The 13239-nt window shown below is 41.8% G+C and overlaps 1 protein-coding gene across 1 annotated transcript; it reads right to left on the bottom strand.

The window, feature by feature from the left end:
* Window positions 1-801: 801 nt before the first annotated feature.
* On the bottom strand, window positions 802-12879 carry ndufa10 (NADH:ubiquinone oxidoreductase subunit A10). Its single transcript, XM_084479016.1, has 10 exons — window positions 12740-12879; window positions 12285-12453; window positions 11720-11935; window positions 10098-10184; window positions 9563-9684; window positions 5327-5406; window positions 4207-4261; window positions 3826-3911; window positions 3310-3418; window positions 802-1063 (listed from the first exon to the last, which is right to left on the bottom strand). The coding sequence occupies exons 1-10, from the start codon at window positions 12812-12814 to the stop codon at window positions 995-997; spliced, it is 1068 nt and encodes a 355-aa protein (XP_084335142.1). The 5' UTR covers window positions 12815-12879; the 3' UTR covers window positions 802-994.
* Between the last annotated feature and the right edge of the window lie 360 nt (window positions 12880-13239).

The following is a 13239-nucleotide window of genomic DNA, read 5'->3' as shown; positions in this document are numbered from 1 at the left end:
TCATTTACATCTTAATACTCCTGAAGACTTGGAGGGTAAGCTACCTTCCATTTAACAACTTTCAAATCGTTGACTACCGCTTTCATCTTCACCACTGGATACAGACCAGTGAATGAGCGGAGCCATTTCCGTTATAATTCAACTGGATCATGAATAGATTATAATCATGCTAATGACACTTCACTTGTGTATGTCACTTAAATAACCCAAGGCCAATTGGGTCGATTGATTACTTGTACTTGTATGTGTATTATGTATTTACAAATCACAGGGGACACAATTGCAAATTGAAACAGGAATATATTTGTCAATTATAATTCAGCATTAACACAGAAGTTGTTTTAGTAAAAAATGTTGACTCTCTACTCATGTTTAATGATGAAATAGGCCTGTAGAGACTCTTTTTCAGCAAATAGATCAAGTGATCTATATTCTAAGATAACATTACAGGATTAAATGAAAACTGTCCTACTGGCCCTGATGTTCTTAATAGATCTGTTCCAATTTGACTTAATAGTTTGACTAATAGCCCACACTTGCAGTATATTATTAAATGTAATGCCTTTTAAGCTTATCACAAGAGAGTTTTGCTAGGCACTCCCTTAAGTAGTAACTAAGTTATCGACTTTAAGGCTGCTTTGTTGGGGCAACGCTAGAAACTGAATGTCAGGTTACAATTATCAGCCTTGACTAGATAATTGAGAAAGCTAGGATCTTTATCAGAAGCCTGCTGACATCTACTGAAGTGAACACCTTTTAAACTCAACCCGGGGATGTATTAAGAAAAAAAAACACAATTGCCAGCTTTAAAATGGATCTCGTTTTTAATACATACATGTTAGGGTGTATAATTCTCCTTAATGCACACAGACTATAACAGACGCAGGGGCTGTTCTGCAATAGGACATGGGCATCAATTTCCTCTGCCCACGGGGCAGATCAGAGTATTTTGTGCACAAATGAAAAATGAACTTTACAACGGTGATTCCATTGTTTACTTCAGCCAGATGTTCTTGTCTCCAACGTCCTCATTATAACCTTCCGCGTACTTCTTCCCGGGGAGCTGGGAGGAGGAGAATGAATGTCAGTCAAATGAATGCAACTAGACGGTTGCCTGCCCACGATTAAATGAGCCGTAGCGAGGGAAACAGGGTTAAAACAGCGTCCTCGGATGCACCTATGCATTTGAATGGTAGCGTTGGAGCCACACAGCAGCATCACTTTCTTTGAGGGTTTTGGAACTGTGGCGGTTAACAAAGTGAGTGCACTTAACTATTACTCCCAAGTTATGCTCCTGCATGCGCAGGGGACAATAACCAAATGAAAACATGTTTCTCGTTTCTTAGAATAGGCTCCATTATCCTGTCCTTTGGCCCTACAAGGAGAGGCCTTGCATAGAATGTGTATTCTATTCTGTAGTCATCTAAAATCAAACCTTGGACGACAACAGAGGAAGCCGCAGACAGTGAAAAGAAAAAGAACCACGGCAGAGTTTAGATTTGGCTACCACTAACAAGGAGGGGGGCATTTGTCACTGAGGTGACAAGGATATTGTATTGACAGGCCGGGGCGGGCACAAAACATTCACCCAGTGTGCGAGTAAACGTTGACATGAATGAATGAATACATTTATAGTAGTGGAAGGCATCGCTCTCATGGCCTCACTAGTCACCGCCATTGGCAGTCATGCAACAGAGGCCCATAGCCGATGGCGCTCCCTGATGGACACTCTTTAAATCCAAAACAACACTTACGCAGGATGTTATATATATTTCTTTAAGAGTGCTTATCTGATGGAAAAAAAGATATCAGGGCTCTGTTCCCTGAAGCCTTTGCAGAGGAAGTATCCGGTAAGGAGGATGCATGTCGATCCTTGGGGTTTGTCCCGCGACCATGACAAGACCCGCTGACTAATCGTCAGGCCGAGCGCCCATCCAGTCCCAGTCCATCATATGGCGTGCCGTTGGCAAACGGCGCATTATGAGTTAGGGCTAATGTGCAGGCACATCAGTGACAGAGTGACAGACAGCCGGGCCACCCTCTGTCACATGCACTTTGTCAGCACATTAGTCTTGCCGTTTGGAAATGTGGCGCATTGAATGGAAGCAACTAAAATAACAACCGGAAAAAAAAGAGGCAATAACCGCGGCCTGTGCTCGCTGAGACATGACCTTCATTCCTGGTTTCATGATGTGGCTTGGCCATGTGCCCAAATACCAACCGCCCACGTTGGCTTATTGTCTTTGATATCAAAACGCTGCCAAAGAAATGTAATGACCTCCAAACCATTTGAGTCATCACATTAATTCCGACATGAAACATGGGGTTTATTTTCAAATCACTTCCCAGATTCACCTTTCATGCACAAGTGTATATTCTGTAATACTTGTATTACCTGACAGGCCAAGGGAATAGCATTCACACAGAGTAAGGGTGCATTAAAATGTCATAGTTAAGAAAAAGCAACTTCAGTCTTTGTTGGTGCAGTCGCCAAGCGATGAAAATGGCAGTGGAGGAGAAGGGAGGGGGTGGGGGGGGGTGAATTTCAGGTGCATTCATAAGGCTTTTAATTCAACAACCCAAGGCTTGTCAGCGTTCATTAAAAAGTAATTGGATTCAATCTTGGTATCAAAATCGAATGAGCCTCATCCGTGCCTGGTATTGTACCCGATAGCACGGTGCCTACCAATACAAAAACAGTACCCAGAGAACTTTGAATCCAAACTGTCCTCTGACATCATGTCCCCCCCCAAAGCAACCGTTCCGCATTCTCACCACCGTTTCCGTGCAGAAAATGTCAGGTCAAAGTCACCTGTAGCACAGTTACACTGCCCCATGTTTGGTGCAATGGATGCAATGGTTTGGGGGGGGGGGTGGCGCAAACAACTAAGTCTCACTGAATAAACAGAAAAGGTCACACACAAATGTTTTCCTGCAAGACTGATGATGCCCAGGACCTGGCGGGATATTCCTCCACGTGGCATTTGCCGTCCCGTGAGCGAGCAAACCGATTCGCCATTTGAAAGTAGCAGGAAAATGACTTTCGTCCCGGTGGAAGGCAGTGTGCCGGCGTATCACTGACAACGGAGCTCACAAGGGAGGGGGATAGAGGAAGATAAAGGAACAAACTCATTTATTTATCGGAGAAGAAAAAGCAATAGAAAAGGGCTTAGGACTTTGGAGATACCATCTCTGTAGGGGCAGGCGTGTAATTCACAATCCGCGATACGATCTGTGTAGAATACCCATCCGCCAAGGCCCAGTGGACTTGGTTCCCCCCCCCCGTGCCATACATACATACATACATACCGATTTAAACTTGTAGTAGCTTTCGTCGTACTCGTGGGCGCCGATGGTGATTTCCGGCAGGAACTTGGGGATGAAGGTCAGGTTGGCCACCTTGTGTTTGTCTTCCACACTGGAAGGCGAAGACACCACTCCATCAGCACAGTTTCATAGGCAGTATACTGGGATACATCCTGTTTCTGTATTCATCAATGCTTTCGTTGAGTCACTTGATTACTTGGTGCTCATGTATATGCAATGGATCCTCTCTATTCACAAGCTAATATGTTGAGGTTTTTTATTCATTTCATTAACCGGGCCGCCACCATTTTCTTGTGTGGTGGCTGTCGGTCAGAACCTGATCAAATTGTTCCTATAAATACTTCATAGTAACGATAGTTACCGTAATTTTTCTCCGTGAGAGGGCCAAACATAGCTAGAGAGGGCAGACTGGACTTATACCAAGTGTGCTCAGCACAACACTTTTTGGTTGCATTGCTTTCCAGTGTGGGTATGGTTAGGATACTTAGGAAGTCTTACAGCATTCTCATGTAGTGGTAGCTGACATCATCCTGATCCAACCATGGTCCCTTCTCAAACTTCAAATACTCAATGTCTTCTGCAACCTGTCCAGAAAGGTAACAACAGAAATACCCAAAGTAAATATATGTATATACACACATACAAATACACACAAGGATGCAGACATCCATTAAGTATGATGACTGCAGTATGTCACAGAGAAACTATGGACGTTACTGGCCCTATAGGGAAACATTTCAATGAAATATAAACATGTGGAGCATAATGTTTTTTTTTTTTATTATAACTTTTACAAATAATTTGCTGACAATTCCTCTGGACCTATGAGGGTATGGTGAAAATAGTTGATTCCACAACTCATTATTTTTGTACTCTTACCCTTTCAATATCTTGGGCTTGAACTGTATCATAGGCAAGCACTTCTGAGGTTGCGCTGCAATAAAACATGGACAATAGACAAACATTCAGCATAAGGTTCATCCTGAATATTAATTTGGAACTATAGGAGCAGAACTGCACTATGCACTTCCTATTTTGGTCCAGCAGTCAATACAGAAAAAGGGCCACACTTTAAATGCCTCATTTGTTACGAGTGGAACTGTACTCTTGTGAAACTAAATTACAGAGTTATTTTCCGATGGCTCTTCAACACAAACACCACTTTGTTTCAGTGACACTTGGCGTTGTCCTAGAACTGGAGCCACCCAGGCATGAATCTCCTTCTGGCCTCTCTCTCTCTCTCTCTCTCTCTCTCTCTCTCTCTCTCTCTCTCTCTCTCTCTCTCTCTCTCTCTCTCTCTCTCTCTCTCTCTCTCTCTCTCTCTCTCTCTCTCTCTCTCTCTCTCTCTCTCTCTCTCTCTCTCTCTCTCTCTCTCTCTCTCTCTCTCTCTCTCTCTCTCTCTCTCTCTCTCTCTCTCTCTCTCTCTCTCTGATAATGACATCATTCCGTACACAGACACTCATCATCCCTGGGTTTCGATCACAATAAAAACATGCCGAAGTGTGTGGAGGCAACATTTTGATCAAAGCCCATCTCACTGGAGGTTATTTGTTTCGAGTTGGAGCGCTGAGCAGGATATGAAGGACGGCACACAGGAGCTACACATAGAGATTATTTCACCAGAAAAGCTACTCGCCCCCACCGGGACTCAAGCCTGGCAGTGCTGAAGTACTCACTTCAAAACCAGGCAGAGCTTTGTGCCAAGCGGCAAGCCTTTGTGTGCCCGAGTTTAAAGTATCCTCTGAAGGACTGTGTGCACTGTTGAAATTGAATAAGGATACATTGAGAGTGCCCCGCTGCACTGCACTTTTGGGAGTACCGTTTTTTAAAAGAAAAAACACACTAGGGCCAAAATGTTATTTATTATTGCTGTGAAAAGAAACCTCTTCGTATTCGCTCTTTCAGCTTTTGTTTATGTCTAATTCATCTATTTATTTATTTGAATAATAAAAAAGCTATCTCCAAAGATATCTCACATCTCTTTCATTCATTCACTCACCCAATTTTTGGCAGGAAGTTCTTCTTGTACGAATCTTCGATTGCCGTCAGATACGCCAGGGGGACATTGTGCAGATGAGACTGAAGATACAAAAACAAGACAAAGCATTAGATCGTAATCACTTAACCTATCAGAAGAAACATCCAATAAAAATCTATATTTATTAGGTATCATCCAGGTGTTTGCCCTAAAACTAAACTGCCATGTTGTTCTTCCAAAAAAAATGTGGGCTCCACATTTAGACACATATAAATCACTTAATCAAGGGCAGGTCTCTACAAAGCAAACATTTCGCTTGCTTACACTAATAATAATTCCCTTGTGCGAATTTTAATTGACATTAAAGGTATACTAGTGTTAAGTATACTACTCAGACTCCGTAATCCATAATCCGACTCCGTAACTACGGAGACCCCTCAATGTCGAATACACATATACACACACATATATACACATATACATAATGCAATCCGCCGCCCGATCGATCGTATGATGACTACTAACTATGTAAATAGTGTTGTAAATAAACCTCCAAAGCTTTTCAAATCTAATTTGTGTTTTATTGGTCCTTAATGTACAAAGAAAACAAGGTACAAAGTAAATAAGGTGCAAAGTCAAACCGGGAAACATGATTCCGGAAATTAGGACCAATCACAGCCCTTGCCGTCTCCGTCTGTCTCCTTTGCGTCTACTAATCTATGGATGTGCACATAGAGCTATGAAGAGGGTCTCCGACGACAGAGAGGGCTCTCCATGTCTACGTACAGCACTTTACAGAGGAGTATACGAGAGACCACTGCCCCCATGTTGACTGTTTCCTACTCAATCCTTCAAACCGTTGATTGTAGCCTTTAGGCGCAGTTCTAATGTAGAATTAAAATAGATCATGTTCCCGGCTTTCAGAAATAACTGTCAACATGCCCCTTCACGCATTCCAAGAAGTCAGAGGTATTGTTGATCAACCAGTATTGTCCCATCTACTGTGTTCGTCAACAAAGGTTTGCGACATGACTGCTTGTGATTGCTTGAAAAAGGATAACAAGATAATGGTCCGAAACTTGACTGTTCACAGCGAGGTGAAGCCCTACGTGCCTATTGCAGTGGTAGTGGCTACAAAAGCTTCTGCACTATACATATTGTATGATTTGCGGTTCTGCTTAAAAATGGGTTTGAGAATAAGGATGGGCACTGGTACAGAGTCATGCTTTAATTGTGATAACATCTATTGTTAATTATCACATAAATATAAATGGCAGTAGCCAAAAATAGCTGTTCTTTATTGTAAGAATGAAATAAACTTATGAATTCCTATCATTTGAATCTGCGTCTATGTTGTTTAGTTGTACCCCTACTTGTGTGGACTGTGCCCCTAAAATGTAAACTTAGGATCGCAGTGCTCGTAGGGGAAAAAAAGTAAACATGGAGGCCTGATAAAGAGTATGATTTTTCTGCAGTATCAAGTAAAAACTGAAGATTAGGTGGATAAAAGATAGGATAGTTTTTCACACGTTTGTTTCAGGGGCAGCCAATTCATTAACTGAGTGTGCATTTAGTTGATGTAGCTGCGTTGATAAAAATGTCTTATTGGCTCTCCGAGATCCATTCTACTGACAAATTAGCCAATTCAAATCACATTAAAACATCATTTGGAAGGTGAACAACACAGTCTGAGGCTAAATTGCTATTCAACAAGCCTGCCAAGACAATGGATGAGTACACAACTTTCAACAAGTCCACAGTTTCAGAAAAGCACAGTACTGGTTATATGTAGGTTATGATTTTAAATTAAATAACATGGATTTCATGAAGAAAGATAGAACATAATAAAAAGGCAGATTAAAAGTGTGTTAGTGAATCAAAAAATAATCATGAAAGCCTCATTTCTGTCTGCAAAGATAAAATAATCCCATTTTCTTGCTGCATATGCCAGCCGGTTCTTAAAATGTTTCTGCAACTTTCTTTTGTGACATGCTGTGAAGAATGAGGTGACAAAAAGAGCCAATTTAAACTTCAGTCCCTTCAATTCCAGACTCCTCTGAAGGGACATACAAAGCGGTAGTCCGACAAAAAGGGAAAGGGATGATTTGATTCCAATGTTAGTGGAAGAGGACCTATATATATATATATATATATGTCAAGGCTTCTCCTGTGAGGAGAGGGAGGAAGATCCTCCTTAACATTGATGAGTAAAAAAAAAAGTGTAGATTGCCCAGACTACTGTAATGAATTAATGCCCTTAAATATGACTACTTTAATGCCTTTGTATATGTAATGTTTGTTTCCCTGGGTAAAGGGATATTAGCACCCCCTATCGCCTAGTGAATATTACTTCGGGGAGGACGTTCCTCCCTCAGCCTCCATTGACTCCCATTCATTTCTTGGGAACTACTGGTGGCCGGTGAATAACATGGGGATCAATGAGAGAGAGGAGGAAAGTCCTCCTCTGAGTGGGTGGGACTAGCTAAGGGATCTGAATCGCGTCAATGTCTATAGACCTCTGAAGAATAAGTCCCGCCTCCAAGGCTCCAGGTCCCTCTGTCAAATATCTATGGGAAATATTTGGTGCCGTTAAAGTAGCATTAATAATCATTTACTTCTTTAACGGCACCGACAATCCAAAAACACAGTTGAAGGTGGAAAATGGGTGTAGTTCAAAACGTGACGCAGCTTTTACTTCTCTGCCACCTACAGTATGTTATGTACTATCATTCAAAAACCCCATGTTATTTCCCATAGACATTTGACCAAGGGAACCAGGAGCCTCGGAGGCGGGACTTATTCTTCAGCGGTCTATTCACGAATAGGCTGGAGCCCTGGCTGCGCTATGAACCAATAAGCAGGAGCCCTGGCTGTGGAGCAGCCCGGAGGGAGGGTTTATCCCCTCAAGTCTCTAGGCTACGAGAACCAACAAACCCGCTCGTATGCCTTGTTTCCACCGAGCGGTGTGCTACTGTTCGTTGTGGTACAGTGCGGCTCTGTTCGCTTATATTGGTGTTTCCACCGAGCGGTGCGGTTTGGTTCGCTTATTGGCTTTTCCACCGCCAAAAGTCTGCCGAAATAAACGCACTGAGTCTACCTATTTTTCGGTACTCCACCGTTGGGTTACCAAGCCGTTTGAAAGGGTGGCGAAAACGTGGAGTTACACACGCCGTTATTCTGAAATCACTTATCCTGTTTGGTATGACCAGGTCACTGATATCTTTGCAACACAAACAGCGAGGAGGATTGACTTAATCTATAAATGAAGTCCCTCAATCTTAATTGGCTTAACACCATGACCAACATTCTGAAACATCCATTAACATCCACATTTGCCTCAAACAATGTTAGGCTTACAGCCCATGTCAATAGATGTGAAATGATGTTCTTGTTGTTCTTTTAATTGTTTGTTACTCTGACCGTTCTGTTTAATATTGTGGAAAGGAAGTAAGTAAATGATTCAGAGCATGATGCATTTTAAATGGCATCACTTTTGGTCTTGTGTCTTCATTTTTCTTAAAACAATTGTAGCTGAAAATAAACAGCCAAATCACAACCAATAGCTTCAGTCACTGAGGGCAAAAATAGGCCCAACGATAGGCCCAGATTTTTTTATTTAGTTTTACAAATCAAGAGTAGACCTGATTTGACTAATTGGCTTTGCATTCTTTCCTTCTGCCCTTGTAGTCCAAGACATGCTGCCCACCAGCTTTCAAAGTACAATGCTGCCACTGGTGGATTTGCATCAATTTTATTCACATAATTATCCCTCCCAGCTATTTCGTGGTTCACCCTGAAACAACTTGAATATCACATACTTATGTCACCATATGCCACTAACAGTGCAAGCAGGCCAATGGCAACCAAGCACGCAGTCCTTCCTCTCTCACTTTAAAAACCACCAGCCACCACTGATATATATATATATATAAGAACAATTTACTTACTTTGACTATCCAATATGAAACTATTACCACTTTACTCGTTGATGGAGAGGCGGGTTTCAGCTGCATTTCATTATTAAAATATAAGATTAAGCAATCAGTCTTATAATATACCCAATACCTTTGAATGATAATTTCAATTTGCAAATAGTGTCCTACCAGAGGGTTATTCAGATACTTGGTTACTCAGGGCCTGGCCCAATAGACCCTGTATTGTACAAGCCTGAATATTAACAGACTCGGATATGGGAACAATCACAATTTAAAATAAAGTCATGGATGGATTCATGGCAGGCTTCAAGGTATTCCATACCTGGCTACTCTGTTTCAGCTTCTTCTGCACTTCCTCGGCTGCCTGGTCCACATAGATCACAATATGGGGTGGCAGGAATTCACAAATGCTAATGCCTTTGATCTCGTTGTAGTGGTCCACACCTGCAATCCAGATTGATATGGTGAGTAGACTCTATTTAATGCTTTAGCCCAAAAATTTTAAACCAACATTGTTTGTCAGCAACAGGGAGTTAATTCCTGCAAGGTTGGGCTGCAGAGTATAGCCAATTTATAATACAAATGGATATTTCTAAAAAAGCTTACTTTGGCTTAGCATTGGATATATTCGGCCCAACCGAAATAGGAGTTATTGTCATATTGTCATAGCACCAAAACATAGACAACATTTTTGTAGATAAAATGTAAAACATTTGCTAAATGTTTTAAGTGGAGTAACGCCACAAAAGCAATACTACAAAAGCAATGCTACAAAACCAGGAGTGTTTTCTTGCAATACATGGGTGGGAGGATTAGGATTAATACATGCAAGGATTTTCATGTAAAGCATTACTCACATTGTTTCCTGATGTAGCCCTGTTTGTACATAGCCTCCATGAACACCATGTCACTGAAAGGGGAGCGCTCCAGAATCACACCTTGACCTAGAGCACACATCACATTGGGTGACAATTTTATTATACATATAACATTTTTTATTATTATCACCATCATCATAATAATCATCATGACCACCTCCTGTTTAAGCGCAAAGTTTTGTTGTGATGCTCTTATTATGTATTGGACTACCTTACAAATACGTATATATATTTCCGTTGTCACTCCAATTTCCATTGTATGATTGTTCCAACCCACCTTTTTAGTAGCTTTAATACAATAGTTTAATAAAAAATGTTGCCTAGTAGTCGTAACTCATACCTTTTTTCATGTACAAAGAAACAAACTAATGCCGCTTTTCCACCGCCAGTACCAACTCGACTCGACTCGACTCGCCTCGACTCAACTCGGTTTGGTTGCGTTTCCATCTAAAAAAGTACCTCTTCAATGTGGGCGGGTCGTAGAAAAGAACCTCTCCACCATGGGCGGGTCGTCATTAGGTTTTAATCACGGGAGACGCGATTCCCGGGAAATCTGAATCTGATCAAGACTATTTCCTGATTCCCGGGAAAGGTTATGATGGGAAATAAAATAAAATAAAATGCGCAATGACTGCGCGTCTATTGTTGTCATACGGTAACGTTGATAGAGGCGAAACTCGAGCCCTATAGGAAAGGAACGACACTGAAACGAAACAGCGAAACGCCGGTCCGTGGACTCCAGCCACGCCGGACACACACAACCACGCCCGACACACATAACGACGCGCAGCCTAACTAGCCCCGGGAAAGGAGCGACACACACGGCGAAACGCTGATCAGTGTCCCCCTCGGGAGCGGGTTCGTGGACTCCGACCACGCCGGACACAACTTAACTTGAGTGAATATTCCCATTTACAGCCGCTGGCCAATCAGTTACCAGCAGCCTGTTTACGTCACACAAAAGTACCTACTCCGCTGGCATGGAACCTCGACGGAGGTAGTACTAAAAAAAAGTACCCGGTACTAGGTACCAGGTACTTTTTTTGCCAATGGAAACGCAAATAAGGCGTGGCGAGTCGAGTCGAGTCGAGTCGAGTAGGTACTGGCGGTGGAAAAGCGGCATAATATAAAGTTGCTGTAGGTAAGATTCAATAGTTGTAAAAACAGATAAGAAATGGGAGAAAATAGCAAGCTTTTGAAACTTAAAGTTGTCATGTTTAAGATGTGCCACCCCCTTGCCAGTAAGGAGGCAGGAGATTTTCAGTCCAATCTAACTGGCTGTGCAACTATGTCATGCATGTGTGAACGTGGCTCGGCTGGCATGGTGGTCAATCACAGCACCTGTGATTGACAGTAAGATGGATTCACAGAACCAATCAGGGTTCTGATGTGTGTGATGCACAAATTGGTCAAAACTTTGCTGGCAGCTGTACAAAATAAATGGATGTATTTACAGAGCATTTGGTCCACTTAAATCTGACCGATGGCTATGCAATTTGTAACATATCACACTCAAATTGTAGATCTTAAATCTTACCTACAGCACCTGTCAGATATAATTTAGATATAGACATTTTGTATTAAAGTGAATCAGTAGGTACCAGTGGTGAGCAGGTGCTCAATGGCGTCAGAGTACTGCAGCAGACGCATGGTGTACATCCACAGCTGTAGCCTGTAGGAGTTTCCGTCCCCACACTTGGGGTCCGTGTAGAACTTCTCCAGGTTACACATCCCATTGTAGGCTTCGGGCAATGGCTCTTTCTCCCCAGTCATCTTGTCCATGTAGAAAGTGTCTGCCTCTGGCATGTAAAGCATACCTATTGAAAGAAAGATACCATACATAGAGAAGACTCGATGAATCAAATACATTTCAAATCCAAAACATATCTCCACACAATCAAAAGCAAAAATTGTAAAAGAAATGCAAAACTGTTATGAAAGGCAAATGAAGTTGCTGCTATAAATGCTGCTACCATGCTCCTTAGGGGGCCAAGAGGATTACAGTAAGTGAAGTGAACTAGCGTCTTTGTTATTAACCAGTAGTACCAGATCAATAGGTTATCTAGATGATTATAAGCTATACATAACATGTGTTGATATATTTCTGATATAATTAATGTTCAGATGATATGCTACTAAGTGTTGCCATGGTAGTTCATTGCTTACCTAGTTTATCGGCCAGTTTTTGCGCGAGTGCCCCTTTCCCAGAGGCCAAATTGCCATCAACGGAGATAATTTTGCTGAACTCTTTAAATCTTGGAGTTGTCCTCTCGCCCAGTACATAGGTCCACCAGCCATAACGAAGGTTTCGTACTGCACTTGTGTGGATGCCGGCCTTAATAATAAACATAAAAACATTAGTGTACAGTAAACACACAACAAATTATGACATTAACAACAAAAAAATAGAGCTCCATCCTCCCATATGTATGCATGTTTCATTAATAGAGCTGTCAGACTAAATGTAAAGGTGTCCGTCTAGTGAAGTTCGACTTTAGAGCCAGCAACCTCTGCGACTGCTGCACCTGTGTGATGCTAAGGGACGTTAGCTTGTCCTTGTAAATTTGACATTCTTCGCATGCTCAAAATGAATGAACGAATTCGCAATATTCAGTCCCTACCGTCTGTGCAGTTATCCCAGCATTGAAGAACGCTGATCCGGACGGAATTACCTGCCGGATAACCCTAAGGGCCATATTTACTATTCTTCTAAAACCGACAGCCCGACCGAAGAGATGTCCCCTACAAAGCGCAGGCTGAAGACGTCAGAGGTGGTCTTTACGCACCCGTCCTCTATATTAGACGTCACACATTTGTCCGAAATGATTGCCTGGCTCTTAACATCTTTTAAGAGCCAGCAGGCAATATTTATTTAAATATTACGTCTTTTTGTTTTCGATATATGTTGGAGTGATATGTCTTGATATTATTTTTGTCGTTTCCCTGAATGTTGGGTAATAATAGCCTACATCAATACAAATCCAATACACAAATACCAGAGTGTCAATGCAGCGTTTTGGTTCTGTCAAAGTATTGAATATCACTTTTCTTCCACAAATAAACAATAATTAATCAAAATGCTTTCTGAATAAGTCCTTTATTTAATAATTGGTTTAAATTT

The sequence above is a fragment of the Micromesistius poutassou genome, assembly GCF_964030765.1.
Source record: "Micromesistius poutassou genome assembly, chromosome: 14".
Taxonomy (NCBI): domain Eukaryota; kingdom Metazoa; phylum Chordata; class Actinopteri; order Gadiformes; family Gadidae; genus Micromesistius; species Micromesistius poutassou.
The sequence above is the reverse complement of the archived record's forward strand: the minus strand, read 5'-3'. Positions and strand labels throughout refer to the sequence as shown.